Raw genomic sequence first — 23,253 nt, forward strand, 5'->3', positions numbered from 1 at the left:
TTTGAAATTGGCCGAGGCTTCCTAGTTGCTGATTATGGTGTTTTTCCACAATCTCTCTTGAGGGAGGAGCGCTTGACCAGAGCCCAAGAACTCACTGTTCTGCCTGAGTGGAGTATTTTAAGGAGCACGTCATGCTCTCTTCTTACCATCGTAATAACTTCCCCAGGACCATTGTGCTCTGTCTGTTCTGTTCTCACCTACCTGACCCTTTCACCTTATAATGTTGGACCAGGCAGTTTCTGACCTTAGCCTGTCCCCACCCTCTTCAGATTCTCTGCACATGTCAGTAGTCTTTTTCAGCTTAGAGGGGACTCAGCCATTCCCTTCCACCTAAGGCAGTAGCAAGAAAAAGTAAATCTGCTTGAAACTTACAGGCTGTGTATGGTGAGGGTCTGACAGTAAAGCAGGTGGCTTCACACCTGACTCTGAATCAGCTCCCCACCCTGGCACATGGATTCCCACACCCATTGCCACCATGATGGCAGGGATGATGATGACGGTGGTTATAGAAAGGAGTCCTGGAATTTTGTATTAATAGTCAAGATTGGCAATCATTGTCTTCCAGTAAACAGTGGTTCTTACTCTGTTAATCAGAATCTTCAAACTACACAATTTACCTTTCACATTATTAAAAACACCTTGTACCATTTTGGACCCTTTCAAGATTCATGGGGAATCTGCAGATGGAGCCTAATGAGGCAACTGTCTTGGTTTGATTTCTGTCCAGTCTGATTGTCTTTGAACAGAAAAGCTGACATGGCTGTATTCGTTTCCTAGGGCTGCCGTAACAAATTACCACAAACTGGGGGACTTAAAACAACAGAAATGTGTTCTCTCACAGTTCTGGAGGCCAGAAGTCAGAAATGGATGTGCCAGTAGTGTTGGGTCCTTCTGGAGGCTCTGAGGGAGCATTCCTTTCAGTGCCCGTCCCTGAGATTTTGGTGGCTGTCGGCTATCCTTGGCTTTGGACACATCACTGCAATCTCTGCCTCCATCTTCTTGTAGCCTTCTTGGTGTGCTCCCTTGCTCTAATAAGGACACTTGTCGTTGGGTTTAGGGCCCAGCCAGGTGATCCCCAGGATGATCTCAAGATCCTTAACTGAATTACATCTGCAAAGACTCTTATTCCAAATAAGGTCACATTCACAGGTTCTAGATGGATATATCTGGGTGGGGGAGGGGTGGGCACTGTTCAGTCCACTCTAGGGGGCATAGCAGGCTCTTCTGACATCCCCGGCCAGATTTTTTGCTGCTGCTCGTCACTGCTTGTAAGAGAGACAGACTGGCAGGGGCGCCTGGGTAGCTTAGTCAGTTGAGTGGCCTACTTCTTCTCAGGTTATGATCTCAGAGTTCACGAGTTTGAGCCCCATATCAGGCACTGTGCTGACAGCTCGGAGCCCGGAGCCTGCTTCAGATTCTGTGTCTCCCTCTGTCTCCACCCCTCCCCCACTTGCTCTCTGTCTCTCAAATAAATAAACATTAAAACAAAACAAAAAGAATGGCAGAGTGACATCCATCTGTGCTTCCTCATCCCAGCTCTACTAGCAGAGAAAAGTGCAAAACAATCATTTGACAAGAGAGTCAGTAACATTTTTCTCATATTCTGTTTTTAGGTGTTATGTCTAGAAATCTTTTCTCATATTCCTAAATTCCTAAGTTTTTCTCCTCTCTTAGAATAAGACAAGATCCTATTTTGCCTGGGCCCAAAATTGCAGTTTCATACCTGGTCTTGAGTAAATCAAAAGTGTATTGTGTTTCTCTGTAGATAGGACAAAAACAATTTTCTTTCACTTCCCAGATACAGCTTTTTCTTCCAGAGTTGGAACCTCTCTCTAGTTTGACATGTATATGGTTTTGTATTGAGCTTTGCATAATTCTGTGAACTTAAAAAGGTACATTAATACCAGCTTGTGGTCATAAAACTTGAGCAATATATAAATGAATGCAATAAAAATTTGAAAGCCCCCTTCTTTTCCTTTTTCACATTTTTCTGAATCCTGTTATGTGGATGTGTGGATTTTAGGCACTGTACTGAGCTGGTAATATTAGGTAAAGAAAAATGAATGTATTGCTAGGCTCGACTACTTGTTTGTAGGGTGGTAAACTGCTTCTAAATCCATTTCAGCCGCGTCTTTGTGTCTTTATCTAGAGTTTTCTAGGTTACGTGTGGAGATAGTGTATCATCATGTATAAAGAAAAGTTTAGCTTGTGAAACTGCTTTAATAATAGATGTTATTTCGGGGCGCCTGGGTGGCTCAGTCGGTTGAGCATCTGACTTCGGCTCAGGTCATGATCTCACAGTTAGTTTGAGCCCCGCATCTGGTTCTGTGCTGACAGCTCGGAGCCTGGAGCCTGCTTCGGATTCTGTGTCTCCCTCTCTCTGCCCCTAACCCGCTTGCATTCTGTCTCTCTCTCTCTCAAAAATAAATAAACATTAAAAAAAAATGATAGATGTTATTTCTACTTTCTTCCTCCTATAGATTCTAAATTCTGTTTATATTTTTCTTTTTGCAGGTTTAACCCAGAGACTGACTTCACCATAGAAACACCCATAGTTATATCAATGGTTGGGGCAAGATAGTGGCAACAGGCAAAGGAAAAATAGCTTTGACATCCTAAGGACAATGAGTATGCTAAAACCAAGTGGGCTTAAGGCCCCTACCAAGATCCTTAAACCTGGAAGCACAGCTTTGAAGACACCTGCTGCTGGTAAGGCTTTCTGTTTTCCCTTAGTAGAAATCAATTAGAATCCTATTTGAAAACTTTAAAAAGACAGCCTTATAAAACTTCATATTCTTGAAAATATTTGAAAAAGGTTTAATTAAAAGACCTGGAATTTTATATCCAAAAATCTTAAAAAAAATTTTTTTTAATGTTTATTTATTTATTTTTTTTTTAATTTTTTTTTTTCAACGTTTATTTATTTTTGGGACAGAGAGAGACAGAGCATGAACGGGGGAGGGGCAGAGAGAGAGGGAGACACAGAATCGGAAACAGGCTCCAGGCTCTGAGCCATCAGCCCAGAGCCTGACGCGGGGCTCGAACTCACGGACCGTGAGATCGTGACCTGGCTGAAGTCGGACGCTTAACCGACTGCGCCACCCAGGCGCCCCTTTAATGTTTATTTTTGAGAGAGAGACAGAGTGCGAGTGGGAGAGGAGCAGAGAAAGAGGGAGACACAGAATCTGAAACAGGCTCCAGGCAGAACCCGATGAGGGGCTCAAACTCATAAACCGTGAGATCATGACCTGAGCCAAAGTCGGATGCTTAACTGAACCACCCAAGTGCCTGTATGTCTAGAAATCTTAATAAAGAGTTTACTTTTCTTGTAGGTTGTCTTTTTTTTTTTTTTTTTTGTAACTTAGTTTATTTAGGGGTACTTGGGTGGCTCAGTTGGTTAAGTGACTGTTGGTTTTGGCTCAGGTCATGATCTTGTGGTTCGTGAGTTCAAGCCCCACATCAGGCTCTGTGCTGGCAGCACGGAGTCTGCTTGGGATTCTCTCTCTCCCTCTCTCTGTGCCCCTCCCCTGTTTGCTCTCTCTCTTGCTCAAAATGAATAAATTAAGAAGAAAATAAACTTAATTTGTTAAGTGTTAAGTGTTAAGATACACTACTTTGTTTTTCTCCCTGTGTCATTTTGAACTCATCTGGGCCTTTCTCCTTGGGGTTTAGGGTTGTGTGGAGAAAACAAAGACGAGTCTGGTTTAAGAGATTTGATGACACTAACCGATCTGAAGTTGGCCATTGGTTTCAAGGGAGCAGGCAGTACAGTGGCCCAAATCTGGCTTATGCGGGAAATCATCCCCATTTCATAGATGAACCCGTGCCCTTGCCCATCTTCAGCCTCTTCCTCCTCTGTTCTCCATCTCCTCCTCCACCATTTCAATTTATATCCCATAATGGCCACCTAAGGTCTTTAATAAGAGAGACAGGAGAGGGTATCTGATGCTTGCTTTTATGGTCTTTTAATGTGATTTATACACTATTAGATAGGTTATCAGCCATCCCAGACAGATGTACACTGTAAAATATTAGTCCAACCTTGTTTCTTTAAGTTTTTCCATAAAACCTCATTGATCTTTCATGAGGGCAGGGATCTTTGTGGTGGTTTTTTTTTTCCCCACTACCCAAATCCACCCACATACGTGGAACATTGCCTAGCTCATAACAGGAGCTCATTAAATATTTGTTGACTGAATAAAGGTCCCAAATTATTTACATTTTGTGTAATGAGGATAAACCCATGTTTTCCTGTGTTTTTATCAGAGAAGCCATAAAACATCTTAGATGAGAGGCAAGCTTTGCTTTGGCATCTCTTATTCTCCTTCCCCTCAAAATCCTTTCTCTCTTTAGGACCCCTTCAAATGCTGCCCCTTCCTTGAGCCCTTCCACAGTTATACTCACCCTTGTTTTAGACAAATTAAAAAAAAAAATTCTTTTAATGTTTATTTATTTTTGAGACCGAGACAGAGCATGAGTGGGGGAGGGGCAGATTGAGAGGGAGACACAGAATCCGAAGCAGCCTCCAGGCTCTGAGCTGTCAGCACAGAGCCCGACTTGGGGCTCAAACTCATGAACGATGAGATCATGGTCTGAGCTGAAGTCAAATGTTTAACTGACTGAGCCACCCAGGTGCCCTCTCACCCCTGTTTTAGAATTGTCTTTTTCACTTTTAGCATTTTTTTTTTAATTTATTTATTTTTGGGACAGAGAGAGACAGAGCATGAACAGGGGAGGGTCAGAGAGAGGGAGACACAGAATCTGAAATAGGCTCCAGGCTCTGAGCTGTTAGCACAGAGCCCGACACGGGGCTCGAACTCACGGACCGTGAGATCACGACCTGAGGTGAAGTCGGCCGCTTAACCGACTGAGCCACCCAGGCGCCCCATTTTTAGCATTTTTTATGCACACCCTTTAGCATATAAAGTCCTTGGGTGCAGGAGATCAGGAGAAATTCACTTGGTTTCCTCAACAGTATTCGGCACACACTAGTTGGTTTGTTGTTGTTTTTTTTTTTTTTTTTTTTTTTTTTTTTTTTTTTTTTTTTTTTTAGAGTCAAGCAGCCTATAAACATTAAAATTTAATATGCTTAAAAGGAAATAATTACCAGTTTGAGCACTTTTATGAGGATTGTTTTTCAGAAACTCATGGTTTCAGCACTCTGTCAGGAAGAATTGTTCATGTACAAAGCTGGAATAGATTCTAAAAAACTGGGCTGGCCTGTCTTTGGCAGATGATTATCTGTTTGATCTGAGAGTGTCTACCATCTTCTAAAAACAACAACAACACAAACCCTTCATAAATCAAAACTCCACAGTCTCCTGTGTAGGGTAAAGGGATGTTCCTCCTCCTTAGGCCGTCCAGACAATTCTGTTCTTTGATCTGTGCATGGTTCACTCTTTCTGTTGATCAGGCCTCAGGCCAGATGTTACTTCCTCCAGGAGGCCTTTCCTGACTGCTCTGCCTAAAGCCACTGTCTCCTCCACCGCACTTCTATCACCTGAAATCACCTGGTGTGTCTTTTGACTGACCCCACGTCTCTACTCTGGGCTCTGTAATGGCATGGGCTGTGCTGTCGTGCTTTGTCCCCTCGTGAAGAACAGTGCCTGTGACTAGGTGCTGGAGTGGTAGAAACTCAAAGAAAAGAGGAGCATGAATAAATACATTATTTCATTTAATCTTTATTTTTATTTTTTTGAAGTTTATTTATTTTGGGTGGGGGGAAGGGCAGAGAAAAAGAATCCCAAGTAGGCTCCGCAAGGTCAGTGCAGAGCCCAATGTGGGGCTTGGACTCACGAACTGCAAGACCATGACCTGAGCCAAAAGTGGACGCCTAACCGACTGAGCCACCCGGGTATCCCTTATTTTATTACTTTTTTAAAGCATATTTATTTTGAGAGAGAGCCAGCGTGTGCATGTGAGCGGGAGAGGGGGTAGAGAGAGACAGAATCCCAAGCCGTTTCCACACTGTCACAGAACCTGAGACGGGGTTGGATCCCATGAACCGTGAGATCATGACCTGAGCTGAAATCAAGAGTTGGACACTTAATTGAGCCACGCAGGCACCCGTAAAACTCTTTACATTTATTTATTTTTGAGAGACAGAGAGACGGAGCACAAGTGGGGAGGGGCAGAGAGAGAAGGAGGCAGAATCTGAAGCAGGCTCCAGGCTCTGTGCCCTCAGCACAGAGCCCGACGCAGGGCCTGAACTCATAAATCGTGAGATCATGACCTGAGCCGAAGTCGGATGCCTAACCGACTGAGCCACTCAGGCGCCCCGAAAACTCTTTAGATACTACTTTACTCTTACAGATGAAGAAATTGAACTCAGAGGTCATGTAACATCCTAAGACTGCAATATGCCTAGTAAATGGTAGTGTGCTTAAGGGGCACCTGGTGGCTCATTCAGTTAAGCGTCTGACTCTTGGTTTCTGCTCAGGTCATGATCTCGTGGCTTTATGAGTTCCAGCCCCATGTTGGGCTCTGTGCTGACAGTGTGGAGCCCTCTTGGGATTCTCTGTCTTCCTCTCTCTGCCCCTTCCCTGCGCCTGCTGTCTCTGTCTCTCTCAAAATAACCAAAAAAAAAAAAAAATGATAGAGTGGTTAAGATTGTGGACTTGGCCAGTTCATACCAAATATTTAATGAGCACTTGCTGGATGAATGCTGGAATTTCCAGTGTAAATATCACATTTCTGGCAAAATTTAACTTCTGTTTTTGCCACAGGGTAGAGATTACATAAAGTCATCTTGCCTTAGCAGCAAGTTTGGCCAAGTGCTACCTTTTTTTTCCCTTGTGATTTCCACATCTCTGCCAGCAAAGGAATGGGGTTTATCTGGTGTCTTGGAGTGAGGTGGCAGGGCTGCAGCTTCGAGTCCCCTCCTTCTTCAGGCATGACTGTGAATCTCTGCTTCCGAGGTCCTGGACTTGTCAGCCTTCCCTGACTGTGCCCTCGTGGGAATAGCGCCCGTCTCCGGGGATCTGAATGGGTGTTTGCTCCTGATGTGCAGGGAGGAGGGGAAAGGAAAAGATGAAATCAAACCTGTAATATGATCTATGGGAAAGGGACTCCCCCCCCCCCCCCCCCCGCCTTGGACTTTTTCCAGTCATAATTGCCGGTAAGGATTAATCCTACCAGCTCACTGAGTTTCGACAGCATTGAAAATGGTAGTGGTGGGTCAAGTACTTTTATCTTTTTTTGTTGTTGTTTAATTGATTTAAGTAATCTCTATACCCAATGTGGAGCGCGACCTCACAACCCCGAGATCAAGAGTCGTACGCTTCACTCAGCCAGCCACGTGCTCTAATGGGTTAAGTACTCTTTGCCTCCTTGTTAAAAAAAAAAAAAAAAAAAAAGGACCACTCACCTTAGAAATGCTGTGACTCCTGTTGCTTTGGGCTTTCTCCAGCTTATTTTCCTTTAAGGTAGAAAGGAGTGGTCTGCTCGAATATGAAAGTGAATCTTCTCTGATCCTTTCTTCTGTTTGCAGTTGTAGCTCCAGTGACAACATCCAGTGAAAAAGCATCAAGTGCGCCATCCTCTGAGGCACAAGAGGAATTTGTGGATGACTTTCGAGTCGGGGAGAGAGTTTGGGTGAATGGGAATAAACCTGGATTCATCCAGTTTCTGGGAGAAACCCAGTTCGCACCGGGCCAGTGGGCCGGGATTGTTTTAGATGAACCCATAGGCAAAAATGACGGTTCAGTGGCAGGAGTTCGGTACTTCCAGTGTGAGCCTCTAAAGGGCATATTCACCCGCCCTTCGAAGTTGACAAGGAAGGTGCAGGCAGAAGATGAAGCTAACGGCCTGCAGACGACTCCTGCTTCCAGAGCGACTTCGCCTCTGTCCACCTCAACGGCCGGCATGATGACCTCGTCCCCAGCAGTCCCTTCAAATATCCCCCATAAATCGTCCCAGCCAACAGCAAAGGAACCTTCAGCTACGTCTCAGATCAGCAACCTTACAAAAACTGCCAGTGAATCTATCTCCAACCTCTCAGAGGCCGGTTCAATCAAGAAAGGAGAAAGAGAGCTCAAAATTGGAGACAGAGTATTGGTGAGTCCATAGACCTTTCCGAGGTCATTGTGTTGAACTGAGACTAGTTACTGATGAATGGTTGAAATGCACACAGATAGGCTTGGCATCTGTTCTAGAGGGACCGCTCATTTATAGAGAATAGAGAAATTCGTCAACTTTTCTAATTGTTGGGTTTATGTGTGAAAATGCAGCAAATTAGTAATTGGCTATATAGTATGAACATAAGTTTGCAATGGTTAGTTGAAGTTTTATCTACCAGTTTAGCCAAAAGAATGTTGAATTTATTATTTGTAACTATTACTTGACAAAGCAAGCTCAGAAGTGGACTTGGAAAGTTTTTTCCCCCTGGTTCTTAATTTTTGCTTTAAGGATGGTGTGTAGATGTATATAAGATCCTGCTTTTTTAGGTGTCTTGAAAAACTCAAACAAAACAGGATGTCATTTCAGAATTTCTGTGCCTCTGAAATTACCAGGTTCAGATCTAGGAAAAGGAAGGAAATGTGCAGTAGTTTCTGTTTACTAATAGGCAAGAAACACAACATGTAAGGTGTATGCTGTATGTAATTCTAGAACCCCTGAATTTATGACAGTGATTGATGTGTTCTTTGTTTTAAACAAGAAGCTAAAAACACCAGCTTTGCTTTTGTGACCTCAGCAAGTTAAACAAGAAGCTAAAAACACCAGCTTTGCCTTTGTGACCTCAGCAAGTTATTTAACTTCCCAGTTTCCTCATCCGTAAGAACATAATAATAGTACTAACTAACCTCCTAGCATCATTGGAAGGATTAAATTAGATAACGCATTTAAACTTTTTTTTTAAATTTTTAAAAATTTTTACTTATTTTTGAGAGAGAGCGAGCGAGAGAGAGAGAGCATGAAAAGTGGAAGGGCAGAAAGAGAGGGAGACACAGAATCCGAAGCAGGCTCCAGGCTCTGAGCTGTCAGCACAGAGCCTGATGCGGGGCTCGAACCCACAAACTGCGAGATCATGACCTGAGCCGAAGTCGGACACTTAACCGGCTGAGCCACCCAGGCACCCCAACGCATTTAAATTTCTTAGCAGCGCCTGGTAGATAGCAAACACTCGAGACGGTAACTCTTTTTTTCACTGATGAAAATTTAAAGCTTTCCTATTTCACTCTGTGAACACTTCAGTTAGTTCGGTTAAGGCATGAAGTTGGTCAGCAGTCTCTAACCCTTTGCTCTTCCTTTTCTCGTGTCTGTTGAGCAGCTGTAGAAGTCGCTGGACGTGGCAGCTTCCAGTGATGCAATGGGAAGACGGGGAGAGCTGTTAGCCCTCAGTGTGCCTCAGGTGGTGTTTCCACAGTGCTCTGGAGGAGCCCCGTGGAACTGAGAAGGAGGCTCGGAGAAGGGTGGTCACTAGTTCAAGGGCTTCCAACCCGAAGAAGGGTAGACGTGCAATTTAAATTTTGGTCTTTTTACTCAGGTGCCTGTTGTGGAGAGGTGATGATTGACAGTATACTTTTTTTTTATGTTTATTTTTGAGAGAGAGAGAGCACACATGCACACAGGAAAGGGGCAGAGAGAGAGGGAATGTTTCAAGAATCCCATGCACGCAGAGCCCAATGCAGGGCTCGAACTCACAAACTGTGAGATCTTGACCTGAGCTGAAATCAAGAGTCGGGCACTTAACCGATTGAGCCACCCAGGTGCCCAACAGTATAATTGTAAAATTGGAAGTGTTCTTTGTGGTTTTGTTGTGTTACAGATAGGAAACTTACACCCAGGGAAATGAAGTGACTACCTACAGGTCACACAGTGGGTTCCCAGCAGATTTTAGAGTTAGGACCCAGGACTTCTGCCCCCCAGGCCTGTAGCACCATGAATCCAGGAGACCTCACATACCTGTGGGGGCCTTCTAATACCTCTTACCTTCAAGGGGTTCCTTCTGGATCCCTTTGTTTCAAGGTCAGTGTGTTCCCTCTTCGGTTAGTCATGAATTTCAAAGGCAGATGTGTCAGAACTTAGAGCATGTTAAGACAGCTTTTCCATGCGATGCAACTCAACGTATATCTCATTTGTTTAGCTGCTGTTCCCTTGCTGTACCAGTTTTGGGTTTGGTACAACTGCTCTTTTGTGGCAATAAAGGTTTTTTGATACTTACTTTTTTTCTTTTTCTTTTTCTTTTTTTTTTTTACTCTGTAGATAACTGCTGCCATGAATGCCTTTAAAATTTTTTGCTGTGTGTATATATCTTACTTTCACAGGGTAAATTCATAGAGGTGGAATTACTAGTTTAAAGGGTATAAACATTTTTAAGGCTTATGGTACATAGTCACATAGTCAGCTTTGGTTAAATCAGAAACCTGTTACCTTAGCACAGGACTGCTCTGTAGATTAGATTGCAGGTTATATGCAATGCCAGACTAAGTGCTTTTTGTCAACAACTTCTTTCTTTCCCATTGGAGAAAGCACATGGCACACTTTCAAAACAAGAAATGCTCCCTTTCCACCAAGCAAAGTGAGTTGATTGAAACAGCCGAAATACATGGTCAGCATGGTTTAACTCACAACAAAAGGCTCTCATGAGGATGCTGTGATTAAAGTGGACCTGAAGGATAGGAATTGGGCTGCTCAAAGGAAGTGGTGGTGGGCAGAAGGAGCCTTCTGGCTGAGGAAGGGGCAGACTCCCTGAGATGGGAAGGCGTTGGCATGTTTGAGGAAGAGACCAGTGTCCTTCCCCAGGTGCAGTGTGTGGTAGGAGGTGAGGCTAGTTAACTATGTGGGGTCTGCAGGGACAAATGACATGGAGCCTATGAGGACAGGCTGTGTTCTCGTTAGGAACAATGAGAGTGGTATTGGATTTGTAGCTTGGGAAGATCACTCCAACTGCTTTGTACAGAATGGACTCGAGGTGGGTAAGAACGGGTTGGAGGTGACCTTTCTTTGAAGAGGTTGGACGTTGAAGGAGAGTACAGAGGTCTGGCTGATGGTCAGGCTGATGCTGGAGGAGTGCTGGGTCTCCAGAAGATTTTGTTTATTTTCTTTTTTTAAAGATGTCAACATCTGGAGTATTTATATTCTGACTAAAATGATCTGGACCCAAGGAACAGGTTACAGACACAGTAGAGAGGGGATCAGTGGTGGACAGAAGTTCCTGGAAGGAGATGTCACCCCAAGCTCATACACAGGAAGAATTAACTGGCTTGTGATTAAGAGAGGGAGACTTCCTCCATTTTTATAGGAAGGAAGAAGGTGAATCTGCAGACACAGGTTGGAGTGTAGAGGTTTGAATGGTGTACTGCTAGGAAAATTTTAATGACATGGTCAGAACTGGCATACTTGGAACACAATTTAACTTGAATCTATGAGAATTTTAAGTCTTATGAGTGTATTATTGGAAGCAATAAAATTATTTACTGCCTTTGGTTAGTATTTCTAGGAGAAATTACAAGAGTGCCTTAGAGCCACAGCATTTTAGAGCCTGGATGGGATCTTTTGAAATCACCAAATGCCTCACTTTGCTTATAATACCGAAGCCCAGAGAAGAAGCAGGACTTGCCTCAGGTTGTGTAGGTTTGTGATAAATGTGTGTGCGAATGTCCCAGTTTCAGTGTAACACGCCGCTTTGTTTAATAGAAATCTTTGATTTAGAAATATGAAACATTTTTGCTTCAAGATGAATTTATTAAGGAAACTAGATACGAAAATCTGAAATATTTGATACAGAATTTTCCTAATTAAAGTTGGTTACCAAAATCCCACAAAACTAAGATCATCAGATCACTGTTATGTGAGGCTTGTTCTAGAATGTTCCCAGTCCCACCCACAGGGCCCTCGTGACTTCTGCCATGTTGAGCTGGTACAGAGAAGCCGGCAATTGAGCTTGCCTTCATACCCCCACCCTCTGTAACTTCACTTCTTCAGCCCATTGCAGGAAGAGCAAGAAAGTGGATTTCTGCATTGGGTGTGGTGTTTAGCCAAACGACCTGTGTAAGATCCCCGTAGGAGCTCCGGAGCTATGACTATATCAGGCACGTGTTTCTTAGGAAGGCAGTTAGGGCTTGCCGAAGCTCCCCTTGTCACCTCTCCCCTGCACCGTACGCTCATAGTCGCCAGCAGGATCAGTTAGCCATGGAGTAAGTTGTGCTGATTTTGGTACTATCTGGAAGCCCGAGGAGGGTCTGTCAGAGCTGCTTGTAACAAACCCATGTGTGTCCTTCCCGTCTCTCTCTGGTCTCTGTGCTCCCATGTGTCCTCGTGAATATTGCATGGATCTCCCCGAAGATTGCTTTAGCCCATCCGGTGTGGTGAGCTGCTTTGGCTTCATACTGGGGCTCACTGGACTCTCAGAGACCTGCCTCATTGCAGACTGGGAATCTCTAGGCAATAGGGATTCTCTAGGGAATCTCAGGGCAATAACTAATTGCCCTGAATGTTTTTGAGATGGCCTTGCTGCGTTTTTGGGTATATTTGATATTTCAAGGAGGTGATGTCAGATTCTTGAGAAGCATGACTGACTTCCAGCTGTTGTGTTTCAACATGGTTGTCTCCATATCTGGGACTGTATGTTCTGTGCCAAATTCTTAGCCTATGACCATATATGAGAAGGAGACTTCTAAGCACTTTATTTTTTAAAATGACAAGTTTAATGTTCTTATAAGCTGCTCCCAGAGCTCTTACACTAACAGTCCTACGGTATAGATCTGTAGGTCTTTTGGATACTGTGAAAGAAGAAAAAAGTCTTCCTGAGAATTAAAAAATACCTTTATTCATAAGATTTATTTTGTGTGTGCTTGAACCTTAAATAACTATAGTTCATCTAGTATATACTTTGTGTGTCTCTCTTGATTAGTTCAATGTTATGTTTGTGAGATCTATCTGTAACTTATTAATTTAAAACACACATATAGCAGGGTCATATTGTGTAAACACCACTTCACAATATACTTCTGTTGACTGGAGGCATTTCTATACTAGTAAATACAATTCTTATTTAAAATAAGAAGGGGTACCTGGGTGGCTCAGTAGGTTAAGTACCTGACTCTTGATTTCGGCTCAGGTCATGATCTCGTGGTTCATGAGTTCAAGCGCCACATCTGGCTCCATGCTGATGGTTGCAGAGCCTGCTTGAGATTCATTTTCTCTCTGTGCCCTTCCCTTGCTTGTGGGTGCTCTCTCTCTCTCAAAACAAATAAACTTAAAAAAAAATAAGTTCTCTTTGGTATCACACTCTTTGGAAGCTATTGCACCTAATTTAATGATAGGCATTAGATTGCTTCCATTGTTTTCCCTAGAAATGAAGTTTCTGTGTAAAGGAATATATAAACATTTAAAATTATAATATATTGCCAAATTATAGTCCAGAGCACCATTACCATTTTATGTTTACATAAATATGACCCCACTAAATGCCCTTTCTAATAATTTGATTTCTTCTGGTTTCCTCAGTTCTCTTACCAGTGACTTAGAACCCCCAAATCTTCGAGTCTGGTTGTCACATTGCGCTTATATTGGGCATTTGTTCATCACCTACCTGGGTAGGTTCTTGTGGAAGTTGTTCTTTACTGTGGCCTCTCTGTACCTTGATTGCTGGATAGTTAGTTATTTTGAAATACAGAAAGATCTGTTATTTTGTATGCTGCAAAGTTGAGGAGACTCTAGATGTTCACATTATGTTAAAAACGTTTTGGAGAGGCATCTGCGTAGCTCAGTTGGTTAAGCATCTAATTCTTGGTTTCGGCTCAGGTTTGTGAGTTCGTGCCCCACATGGGACTCTCTGCTTTGATAGCGCAGAGCCTGCTTGGGATTCTCTCTGTCTCTCCCTCCCTCCCTCTGTCTCTCTCCCCCTCCCTCTGTCTCTCTCCCCCTCCTTCTCCCTCTCCCTCACTCTCTGCCCCTCTCCTGCTCACTCTCTCCCTCAAAATTAATAAGTAAATGCTTAAGAAAAAACGACAAACCTCTTTTTGGAGACCCTGGCTGACTATGGGGATCTTTTCCAGCATAATAGATTTTACTCGGGGACCTGCAGAGAGCCTCACAGTATTGGTGAGAAGCTGGCTCCAGCAGCTGCCTCCTCTTTGTCAGAGCCAGGGCCAGTGGAATCACATCCTAGCAGTTCATGGTGGGTGCAGGTGCCCTTCCTCCTCCTCCCTGCTTTTACTTGTGAGAGGGTAGAATAAGTGTGCTTTTCCCACTTTTACTTTCAGGGCTTGAGGGTGCATAAAGCCATCCACCTGTTAGATTTCATGTCTTGGGTTTCATCCTCCCCCTCCCCCTCTCTAGCCCTGTTGTCCTGCACTGTCTGAAGTGGGCTGGCATCACTTTCACCCGGACTTCCAGACCACTGTCCAGCCACTACCTGTCTCTCCCCAGTTCTGTTCTCCACACAGTTACAGAGTGGGGCATCTAAAATGTAGACCTGATCATGCTATTCCTGCATAAAACCCTTTGTGGTGCCCTGTCTGTCTACACCGGTGGTTTTGGTTTTGGTTTTGGTTTTGCAGCGTTGGGAGAGTTTTCTCCAGGGCTTAGTCCCTGAGCCTGGCTAATTAATGTGAGATTAGGTTCTTTTTGCAAACATAAGATATCTTACAGAGATCAAAGCTGGTATCTCTCTAGCCTTGAGAACTTTGTGTAGGCCCTTGGAGCTCCAGAAGTTCTGGTTGAGAACACAGATCCCTCTGTCCTACTGTGGGACTGGGAGAGAGGAAAGGTCAACTACTGCCCAGGCCTGAGTCTAATGTTGGAAAGCCTGTTACTAGAGCACATCTTCTAACTCTTAGTATTGCTTTCATGAAATCGTTAAGCAGAATTAATCAAAATATCTTGAACCTGAGACTAGAGAGTTTGGGCAAAGAATATTTTGAATAGGGGTTTTTAGAGAAGGAAAAATGTAGAAGTCTTCCTTGCAGCTTCTCAGGGATTGGTAATGGGTTTGTTTGACTTCTTCCTAGTTCCCAGGTAATCCTTTCCAGGGAACACTTGTTTAATATACATACACGGTATGGTTAGCTGTTACACGTTGGCTCATTTCTTGTGGTAGTATTCTAGAAATACTATGAATGATGGAGTGAAGTAGTTACAAGTTAATCTGGTTGGTGAGCATACTAGCATCTTTATACATTTTTATGTGTCTTTTATTTTTAAATTTTTTTTTCAACGTTTATTTATTTTTGGGACAGAGAGAGACAGAGCATGAACGGGCGAGGGGCAGAGAGAGAGGGAGACACAGAATCGGAAACAGGCTCCAGGCTCTGAGCCATCAGCCCAGAGCCCGACGCGGGGCTCGAACTCACGGACCGTGAGATCGTGACCTGGTTGAAGTCGGACGCTTAACCGACTGCGCCACCCAGGCGCCCCAATGTGTCTTTTATTTTTAAAAGTAAGTAAATAAAGAGATGCTGTCTGATACCCAGGTGGCATTTCAGTTTTCTGCCTTGCCAGCCCCTTAAGGGAATCCTATTCTTGCTGCTATGACATACATCCATTACCCCATTTATCATCTTTTTTTAAAGCTAAACCTATCTTTTATGTGGGTATAAAAAATAGCTGGTATATATATATTTTTAATCTTGTTCTTTCTTTTTTTAAAATTTATTTTGAGAGAGAGTGCAAGCATCAGTGGGGAGGGGCAGAGAGAGACATAGAGAATCTCAGGTGCTTTCAGGGCAGAGCCTGACACGGGGCTCAATCTCATGAACTGTGAGACCATGACCTGAGTCAAAACCAAAAAGTCTGATGATCAACCGACTGAATCACCCAGGCTCCCCTCTCTATTGTTTTTAAACCACTCTATGGAGGTATAGTATATGCATCCATTGTGAGTGTATAATTCAGTGGTATTTAATAAATGTATAGAGTTATAAAATCTCTGCAGTCCAGTTTTAGAATATTTCTAGCACCCTAAAAAGTTCTCTTTTACCAGTTGGCAAGTCATTTTCCACTCCCAACTCCAGCCCCAGGCAATCACTGATCTGCTTTCTGTCTTATTCCTTTCCTGGTCACTTTCTATAAATGCCATTATATAACATACAGTTTTTTGTGTGTCTGGCCTCTTCCATAACATAATGTTTGAAGGTTCATCGTGTTGTAGCTCTTTGTTTTTCATGGCTAAATACGTTCCGTTTTATGGATATATCACATTTCATTATCCATTTGCCTATATATTTTCTTAAATTTTTGTTAAAGGAATTCCTGCTCCTACTTCAAAATGTCCTGATTTTGGTATTTACTTATAAGCCTCTGTGAAAAAGTCAATAGTTCTGTGCCCATGCTCTGATGTAACAGGCTAACCCTCTCCCCAGCCCACCCCCTTTTTCTTTCTGTTTCTTGGTATTCTCATAGGCTTTACAGAAGGGAAGATGAATTTTAAGGGTTAACATGCAAGTCAAACAGCTTTTTCTTCTTTTAACCATCGTCTTTATAATTATGCCGTCTTTTTATTTTACCTGTTTGTTCTCAGGAGAGTTATAGAGTTTATGAGAGGATACCTGTTCCACATCATCTGCGCTTGTCATATTATTTTTCTAAGGGGGTTTACTTACTATCATACATTACAGATGGAGAGACTGAAATGATGACATGGAGTGAAGAAACGATGACGTTTACTTAGCCCAGGGAACCGGTAATAGCTGTATTTAACACCTTCCGTCATTCAGTAAATATGCTGAGTGTCTACTCTGTGCCACACCTTCTTCTTGGTGCTGTAGATTTGGCACTGACCGACACACTGCTGTCTAACAGGGCTTCCCATTACATTAAAATAAAATCTGAATTCCGTCCCTGCAGGGCCCACGTGCTCTGGATCCTGCCCACCCTTCTGACCTCCTTTCCCTCAACATGTCTCCCTTCCCCACTCCATTCAGCCACGCTGGCCTCCTTGCTGTTTCCAACCCCCAGACTCATTCGCACCTTGGGATTTGCTCTTTCTTCTGCCCCTGGATCTTCACATGGTTAGTGCCTAGTAGTCATTTGAGCCTTGGCTCAAAGGTCACCTCCTTGAGGATCCTTTTCCTGCTGCCCGGCTAAAGATCCTTCACAGGCACTATCACATCACCCTATTTTGTTTTGTTTCCTAGCCCTCTACACTACTCAAAACGTTCATTTTGTTTATTTACTTGTTGATTGTCCATTTTCCCCTGACCAAAATTTAGGCTCCATGAAAGTCTAGAGACTTTGTATGTCGTTCACGATCATATCCCCAGCACTTACGATAGTGCCTGACATATAGTAGGTGCTCATAAATATTGTTAAAGAACCAGAGGGTTTTTAGTATAGCTGTCACGTACCCTCAAAGAGGGGGAGTAGAATTGTAAAGGATGACCACAAGAGGTGCAGTTAGGAGCCGGGGTAAAAATGAGGTAGGAAGGTTTAACCCTTCTCTGTGGGAGGCTTGCTCCAAAAAACCATCCCAAGTGGGGTTGGCTCTCTAGTTGAGGTAATACAGAATACCCGTGCTGGCACCTTCATTTCACAGCTGATTAAGTTTTAAGTCAGGGCTAAGTTTGTACTTGGTAAATACCAATTAGCCATATTTACTTAGAAACTTTTTATAAATAAACTGCTTAACTCAGAATATGGCAAACAAGAGGCCACCTCGTGAAGTTTTGTTGATCATAATATTCCTGTGAAACAGTCCCTCGTTACCACTCATTGGACATTTGCTAGCTTTGGAAACCAGGACACAGATTACAGGGCATGTTTGGGATTGGTGATAAATAGATGGGAGAGTTCAGAGAGCATTAAGTGTTTCCTCTTTCCTGTTTGTGGACTCGCTCATTAGCTGGCCGAATTCGTCAGTGTTCTTCTTTGTCACAGGAGCACCGGAGTTTGCAAGAAGAGTATTTGTATGTTCACACAGCATTTTGTAGAAGCCTCTTAAAACTACGTACTACTTTTCACCGGAATTGGTGGTCTCAGTTTCTCTCTCCATCAGTGACCAACACTGTGTTCTGTTTATATTTGTATCCCAAGGACCTAAGCACTCAAATATATATTGTATGAGTGAATAAGAACTTACAAATCTGAGATTTTCTGAAGCGTGAAAACAGTGGCTTTGTTTTTCTTTGAGGTCCTAGTTTAAGTTAATTTTGTCTCTAGTAGTGAGTTCTTTTTTTTTTTCCCCCAATGTTTATCTTTCAGAGAGAGAGAGAGTAAGAGAGAGTAAGAGCCTGTGAGCAGGGGAGGGGCAGAGAGAGAGGGAGACATAGAATCTTAAGCAGGCTCCAGGCTCTGAGCTGTCAGCACAGAGCCTGACATGGGGCTCGAACTCAGGAACCACGAGATCACAAACTAAGCTGAAGTGAGACACCTAACCGACTGAGCCACCCAGGTGCCCCTCTAGCAGTGACTTCTGATTTTCACTTAGATTGACCACAGTTTAGGAGTTAATATGCTCGTTGTCTGAAAGTAAAGGGAGTGAATGGTAGTTATTTGTGTCTGTCATGGAAATCTAGTTTTTTGTATTTATATTAAAAATTTGTTTTCTCTAAAAATCTTGATATCTGTCTCTAAAACATAGATTTGAAAATTGTGTCTTCTATCTAATGTAACCGCATATACTAAAATACTGTGGATTCTCTGGGACACTTGAGAAGTAAAACTAACTTCATAAAGTCATGTGTTTGTTTTGTTTGGCTTTTTTATTTTCAAGAGAGAAGGCATGAGCAGGGGGAAGGGGCAGAAGGAGAGAGAGAGAATCCCAAGTAGGCTCTGTGCTGTTAGCTCAGAGCCTGACATGGGGCTTGATCCCATGACCTTGGCATCATGACCTGAGCTGAAATCAAGAGGCAGATGTTCAACTGACTGAGCCACCCAGGCACCCCTATAAAATCACATTTAAATACTTAAAAAAAATCTGACTATAGAATGATTAAGTAGAAAAGGATTTGAATGAATGAATGACTTCCTGTCTCTGTTGAAGATATTTTGAGCAACTGCTGATGATCTTTTACAAGAAGAGGGAAAGTATATGGTCTGTCATAGGAGTCAAGAGTTTGAGGTTTGGTGGGAGAAAAAAATAAAAAAACCGCTCATCGTAGGAACCAGTAGTCATCCATTTCAAACAAAGTTTGTGGTATGGTATTTTTTTCTTCAGGGTAAATGTATATTTTACTACCTGCTTTTAGAGAAATAGTTGCTTATGTGCTATTTGTGGTGTTTAAAATTTTTTTAATTTAATTTTCTTTTTTTTATAATAAGACATTTATTTTTCATACTCATTTGGGGGAAAGGAAAAAAGCCAGTTTGCCTTATCCAATGATGATCTTTCTGAAAGAGTGTCCATTCATTCCATAGAATTGGATAGGTTGCTTGATCTGAGGATTTTGGACTTTTCACTCATAAAGAGAACTTCCTCTTTGAAGAGAGTGGTCAGAGGGTGAGTCTTCATGAGCAGCTTTGCTGGTGCACAGCCAGAGTGCGTCTCTGAGTGAAGCTTTTCCCACACTGGCCACACAGTAGGGTGTCTGTCCTGTGTGGATTTTGCCATGTGGGATACAATTCTTCCTGGTGTGGAAACTTCTGCACTGTGTACAGGCATAGGGTTTCAGGCTTGTGCAGACTTTGAGGTGGTCAGTTAAGCTTAATTCAGCTTCCTTACTTTTTTATTTTTTAAAGAACAGAGCCTTTAATTTCTTAAAAATGTTTATTTGTTTTTAAGAAGGAGGGAGGGAGAGAGAGAGAGAACGAGCGAGCATGCCAGCAGGGGCGGGGCAGAGAGAGAGGAGGGACAGAGGATTTGAAGCAGGCTCTGTGCTGACAGCAGGGAGCCTGATGCGGGACTTGAACTCAAGAACCGTGAGATCATGACTTCAACTGAAGTCAGACGCTTAACTGACTGAGCCACCCAGGTGCCCATAAGCTTCCTTTCTGATTGAAGGCTTTTCACCACTGTGAACTTTTTTCTATGAACAGCAAGGTGATTTTGATTCCTGAAGCTTCTCTGACAAATAGCACACTCATAGGGTTTCTGTCCGTGTAGAGTCTTTCATGAACGGCCAGGCTACCTCGTTGACTAAAGCTTTTCTCACACTCCTTGCACTGATAGGGCTTCTCTCCTGTGATTACTGTTGGCCATGAAACTTTTTCCACAGTGGGTACACTCAAAGGGGCTTTGACCAGTGTGGATTCTCTCGTGCAAGGTTAGACTAACTCCTTTGTGCCTGAAGGATTCTCCACATTCCTGACCTTCATAGACCATCTGTCTTACTCCTGGCGAATCTTTCCTGTAGTGTCTTAGAATCTGGGCATTTTGTTCTAGCTTCTCTCTTCTTAAAAAATTCTGGAAATCGTAGCTTGAGGATCCTGTGGCATCAGAGTGATCATATTTGTGGTTGGGGCTTCTATCATCACATTAAAAAGTGCTACATTCTGGATACATCTTCCATGACAGTCCAGCAGGGTAGCTGTTGGAAATGCAAACATGTCCGTGCCTGCTCAGTGTCCTTAATCACCACCTGTTCATGTGATTCTTCCATGGGCTGTCCTTAAACACTACAGTGGCCTACACCAGCAGACAGACAAAGCCTGGTGCCGAGCGCACAGCAGCGCCTGCCTGTTTGTGGTATATATATTTTATAATGTTTATTTATTCTTGAGAGACAGAGCACGAGTGGGGGGAAGGAGCAGAGAGAGAGGGAGACCCAGAATCCGAAGCAGGCTCCAGGCTCTGAGCTGTCAGCACAGAGCCCGACGTGGGGCTCAAACTCACGAATGGCGAGATCATGACCTGAGCTGAAGTTAGACACTTAACGGATTGAGTCACCTAGGCACCCCTGTGGCTTTTTTTTTTTTTTTTTTTTTAATCTTCCAAATGAAGCCTGTGGTTTGCTTGGGTTATTTACTGACCACAGCCTGCTTGACGCCTCTTAGAAAAATGATTGTCATGACAGTAAACTTAGACTCACCCCCAAAGAATTCAACAGATTATCTGATGAGATTGTATCATCTTTCATGACCTGTGTCCTGTTCATGTGATGCTGGGTAGATGGCAGCTCGGAGTGATGTGATCTAAGAGGGTGGAGAACACTGAGGTCAGCTTTATGTAGGTGACTATTTGTAGGTTCCACGAATACCAGTAAGAGTATCATAAAGTCATTGTGCCAGATGGAGAACTAGTATTCTGGTTCGCACGGGCAGAGACTCGCTGTTAGCATCTTTTGGAGCCTTACACGGTCAGACACCGCTCTGAGCAATTTTATGTGAGTTGGTTTACTTGACCCTCACAACAGCCCTAAAGTCATTACCATTTTACTTATGAGGAAACTGAGATTTAGAAATTAAGCAACCTGACCAGTTAATAGAGCTGGCATTTGAATCTGTCCAACTTCAGAGCCCTTGCCGTGTGTCAGCATATTTCTTTCTTTACTCACTTCTGAGATGTCACATTCAACCTCAGCCACAGGAGATCTTTTTCCTTTGGTCAGTTTATGTGGAAAAGTGGCCTTTTCTGTGTAGGCTCCAGTGGAGACGGTCACCTTCCATTTATTCTGCAAATGTTTTTCTGAAGGTCCTCTGTGCTGTGCTGGGCATTGTGGGTTGCAGGGCCAGATACAACAGGGCTCCTGCGTGGAGTTTTCTCCATCTCTGTCTTGCCTCGTTGATACCTGTCATGACACCAGGATGCTTCTGTAATGTCCTGGCGCTGCCTGCCCTCTGTCACCCTTCACATGCCCTTCCTGCCTGAAGTGCCTTAAACCGTCTCCCTTAGTTCCTTAAATCAGTTTCAGTGTCTCTGAAAGTTTTTCTTTCAGAGGAAAAGTACATAGTCTCGAGGGGCACCTGGGTGGCTTAGTCAGTTGAGCATCTGACTCTTGATTTTGGCTCAGGTCATGATCTCACAGTTGTGGGATCAAGCCCCACATTGGGCTCTGGGCTGACAGCACAAAGCCTGCTTGGAAGTCTCTGTCTCTCTCTGCCCTTTCCCCCGTTGCACGTGCTCGCTCGCTCTCTCTCAGTAAATAAACTTTAAAAACTACATAGGCTTGAGGCTTTAATGTTTTTTCCATCTTCAACAAAGGGTTAAAGCTGAAAAAAAAATCTGCCATCCCAAACTCCTAGAAAGCTATATGCAGAGAAAATTAGAAACAAATGCCTTTAGTATTAAAAAGCAAGACAAAAAATAAATGTAGTATTGGTCTTAAGAAACTAGGAAGGCGGGGCGCCTGACTGGCTCAGTTCATAGAGCATGTGACTTTTGATCTCTGGGTTGTGAGTTCAAGCCCCATGTTGGGCCTAGAGCTTACTTAAAAAAAATAACAGGGGCACCTGGGTGGCTCAGTCGGTTAAACATCTGACTTTAGCTCAGGTCATGATCTCACAGTTGGTGGGTTCGAGCTCCTTGTCAGGCTCTGTACTGACAGCTCAGAGCCTGGAGCCTGCTTCAGATTCTGTGTCTCCCTCTCTCTCTGCCCCTCACCTGTTCACACTCTGTCTCTCTCTCTTTCAAAAATATACATTAGAAAAATAATAAAAGTAAATAAAAATAACACTAAAAAAAAGAAACTAGGAAGGAAAGAACAATAAACAAAAAGGAAGTAGGAAAAAGGAAATAGTAAAGATAAAATGTGAATTCAAGAAAACAGAGAACATCAAGAAAGAAAAGAAAAAACCCTAAAAGCTGGTTCCTTTTTAAATTTTATTTATTTATTTTTTTTACATTTATTTATTGAGAGACATAGAGAGACAGAGCACATGTTGGGGAGGGGCAGAGAGAGAAGGAGACACAGAATCCAAAGCAGGCTCCAGGCTCTGAACTGTCAGCACAGAGCCCGAAGCGGGGCTCTAACCCACAAACCATGAGATCATGACCCGAGCCGAAGTCTGACGCTTAACTGACTGAGCCACCCAGGCGCCCTAAAGCTGGTTCCTTTTTAAGATCGGTAATAAATTACTGTCCCAAGTTAATATAACTTGTTTTAGAATTAGTCAAAATTATTTATTTTTAAATGTATTAAATTAACTAAACCTACTTAACTATCAGTAGAGGCTGATTGAATAAACTGGAACACATCCACACAGTAGAATGACCGCAACTGCAAACAGAAGGAAGTTCTCTGTATTCTGCATGGTGCAGCACAGGGCATGTAGAATGCTAGCTTTTGTGTAAAAATAAAAGGGAGGAAAAAGAACATACGTTAACATTTGCTTTCATCTGCAAGTATAAATGCCAGGAGGAAGGAGGCATTGCTAATCAGTAACCATGCTTCCCACGTAGTAGGAGTGGGGCAGGTGTGGACAAGAGTTCAGTAAGGG

General features: G+C 43.1%; 1 protein-coding gene, 1 long non-coding RNA gene and 1 pseudogene across 18 annotated transcripts in view; 2 read left to right on the forward strand and 1 right to left on the reverse strand.

The window, feature by feature from the left end:
• Nucleotides 1-23,253, forward strand: part of CLIP1 (CAP-Gly domain containing linker protein 1) — a 126,749-nt gene that overhangs the window by 34,572 nt on the left and 68,924 nt on the right. For 12 of the 17 annotated variants that reach the window (XR_015242194.1, XM_086681577.1, XM_086681576.1 and 9 more), the window contains 2 exons: nucleotides 2,515-2,721; nucleotides 7,496-8,055. Coding sequence is in view for 16 of the 17 variants with exons in the window: in XM_086681577.1 (XP_086537703.1) it covers nucleotides 2,625-2,721; nucleotides 7,496-8,055 (657 nt within the window). In the remaining variant the exon portion in view is untranslated. Of the gene's footprint in view, nucleotides 1-2,514; nucleotides 2,722-7,489; nucleotides 8,056-23,253 lie in introns of all 17 variants that reach the window. The other 5 variants (XM_086681581.1, XM_086681589.1, XM_086681590.1 and 2 more) reach the window with 1 other exon arrangement.
• LOC147575273 (uncharacterized) lies at nucleotides 13,876-18,618 on the forward strand. The gene is made up of 2 exons (XR_015242195.1): nucleotides 13,876-15,161; nucleotides 15,399-18,618. It is a non-coding gene; the product is annotated as an uncharacterized LOC147575273 (long non-coding RNA).
• LOC112870118 (uncharacterized) lies at nucleotides 19,372-20,449 on the reverse strand (annotated as a pseudogene).

This window comes from Puma concolor, chromosome D3 (genome assembly GCF_028749965.1).
Source record: "Puma concolor isolate L17-30 chromosome D3, mPumCon1.1.hap2, whole genome shotgun sequence".
In the NCBI taxonomy this organism is placed as follows: Eukaryota; Metazoa; Chordata; class Mammalia; order Carnivora; family Felidae; genus Puma; species Puma concolor.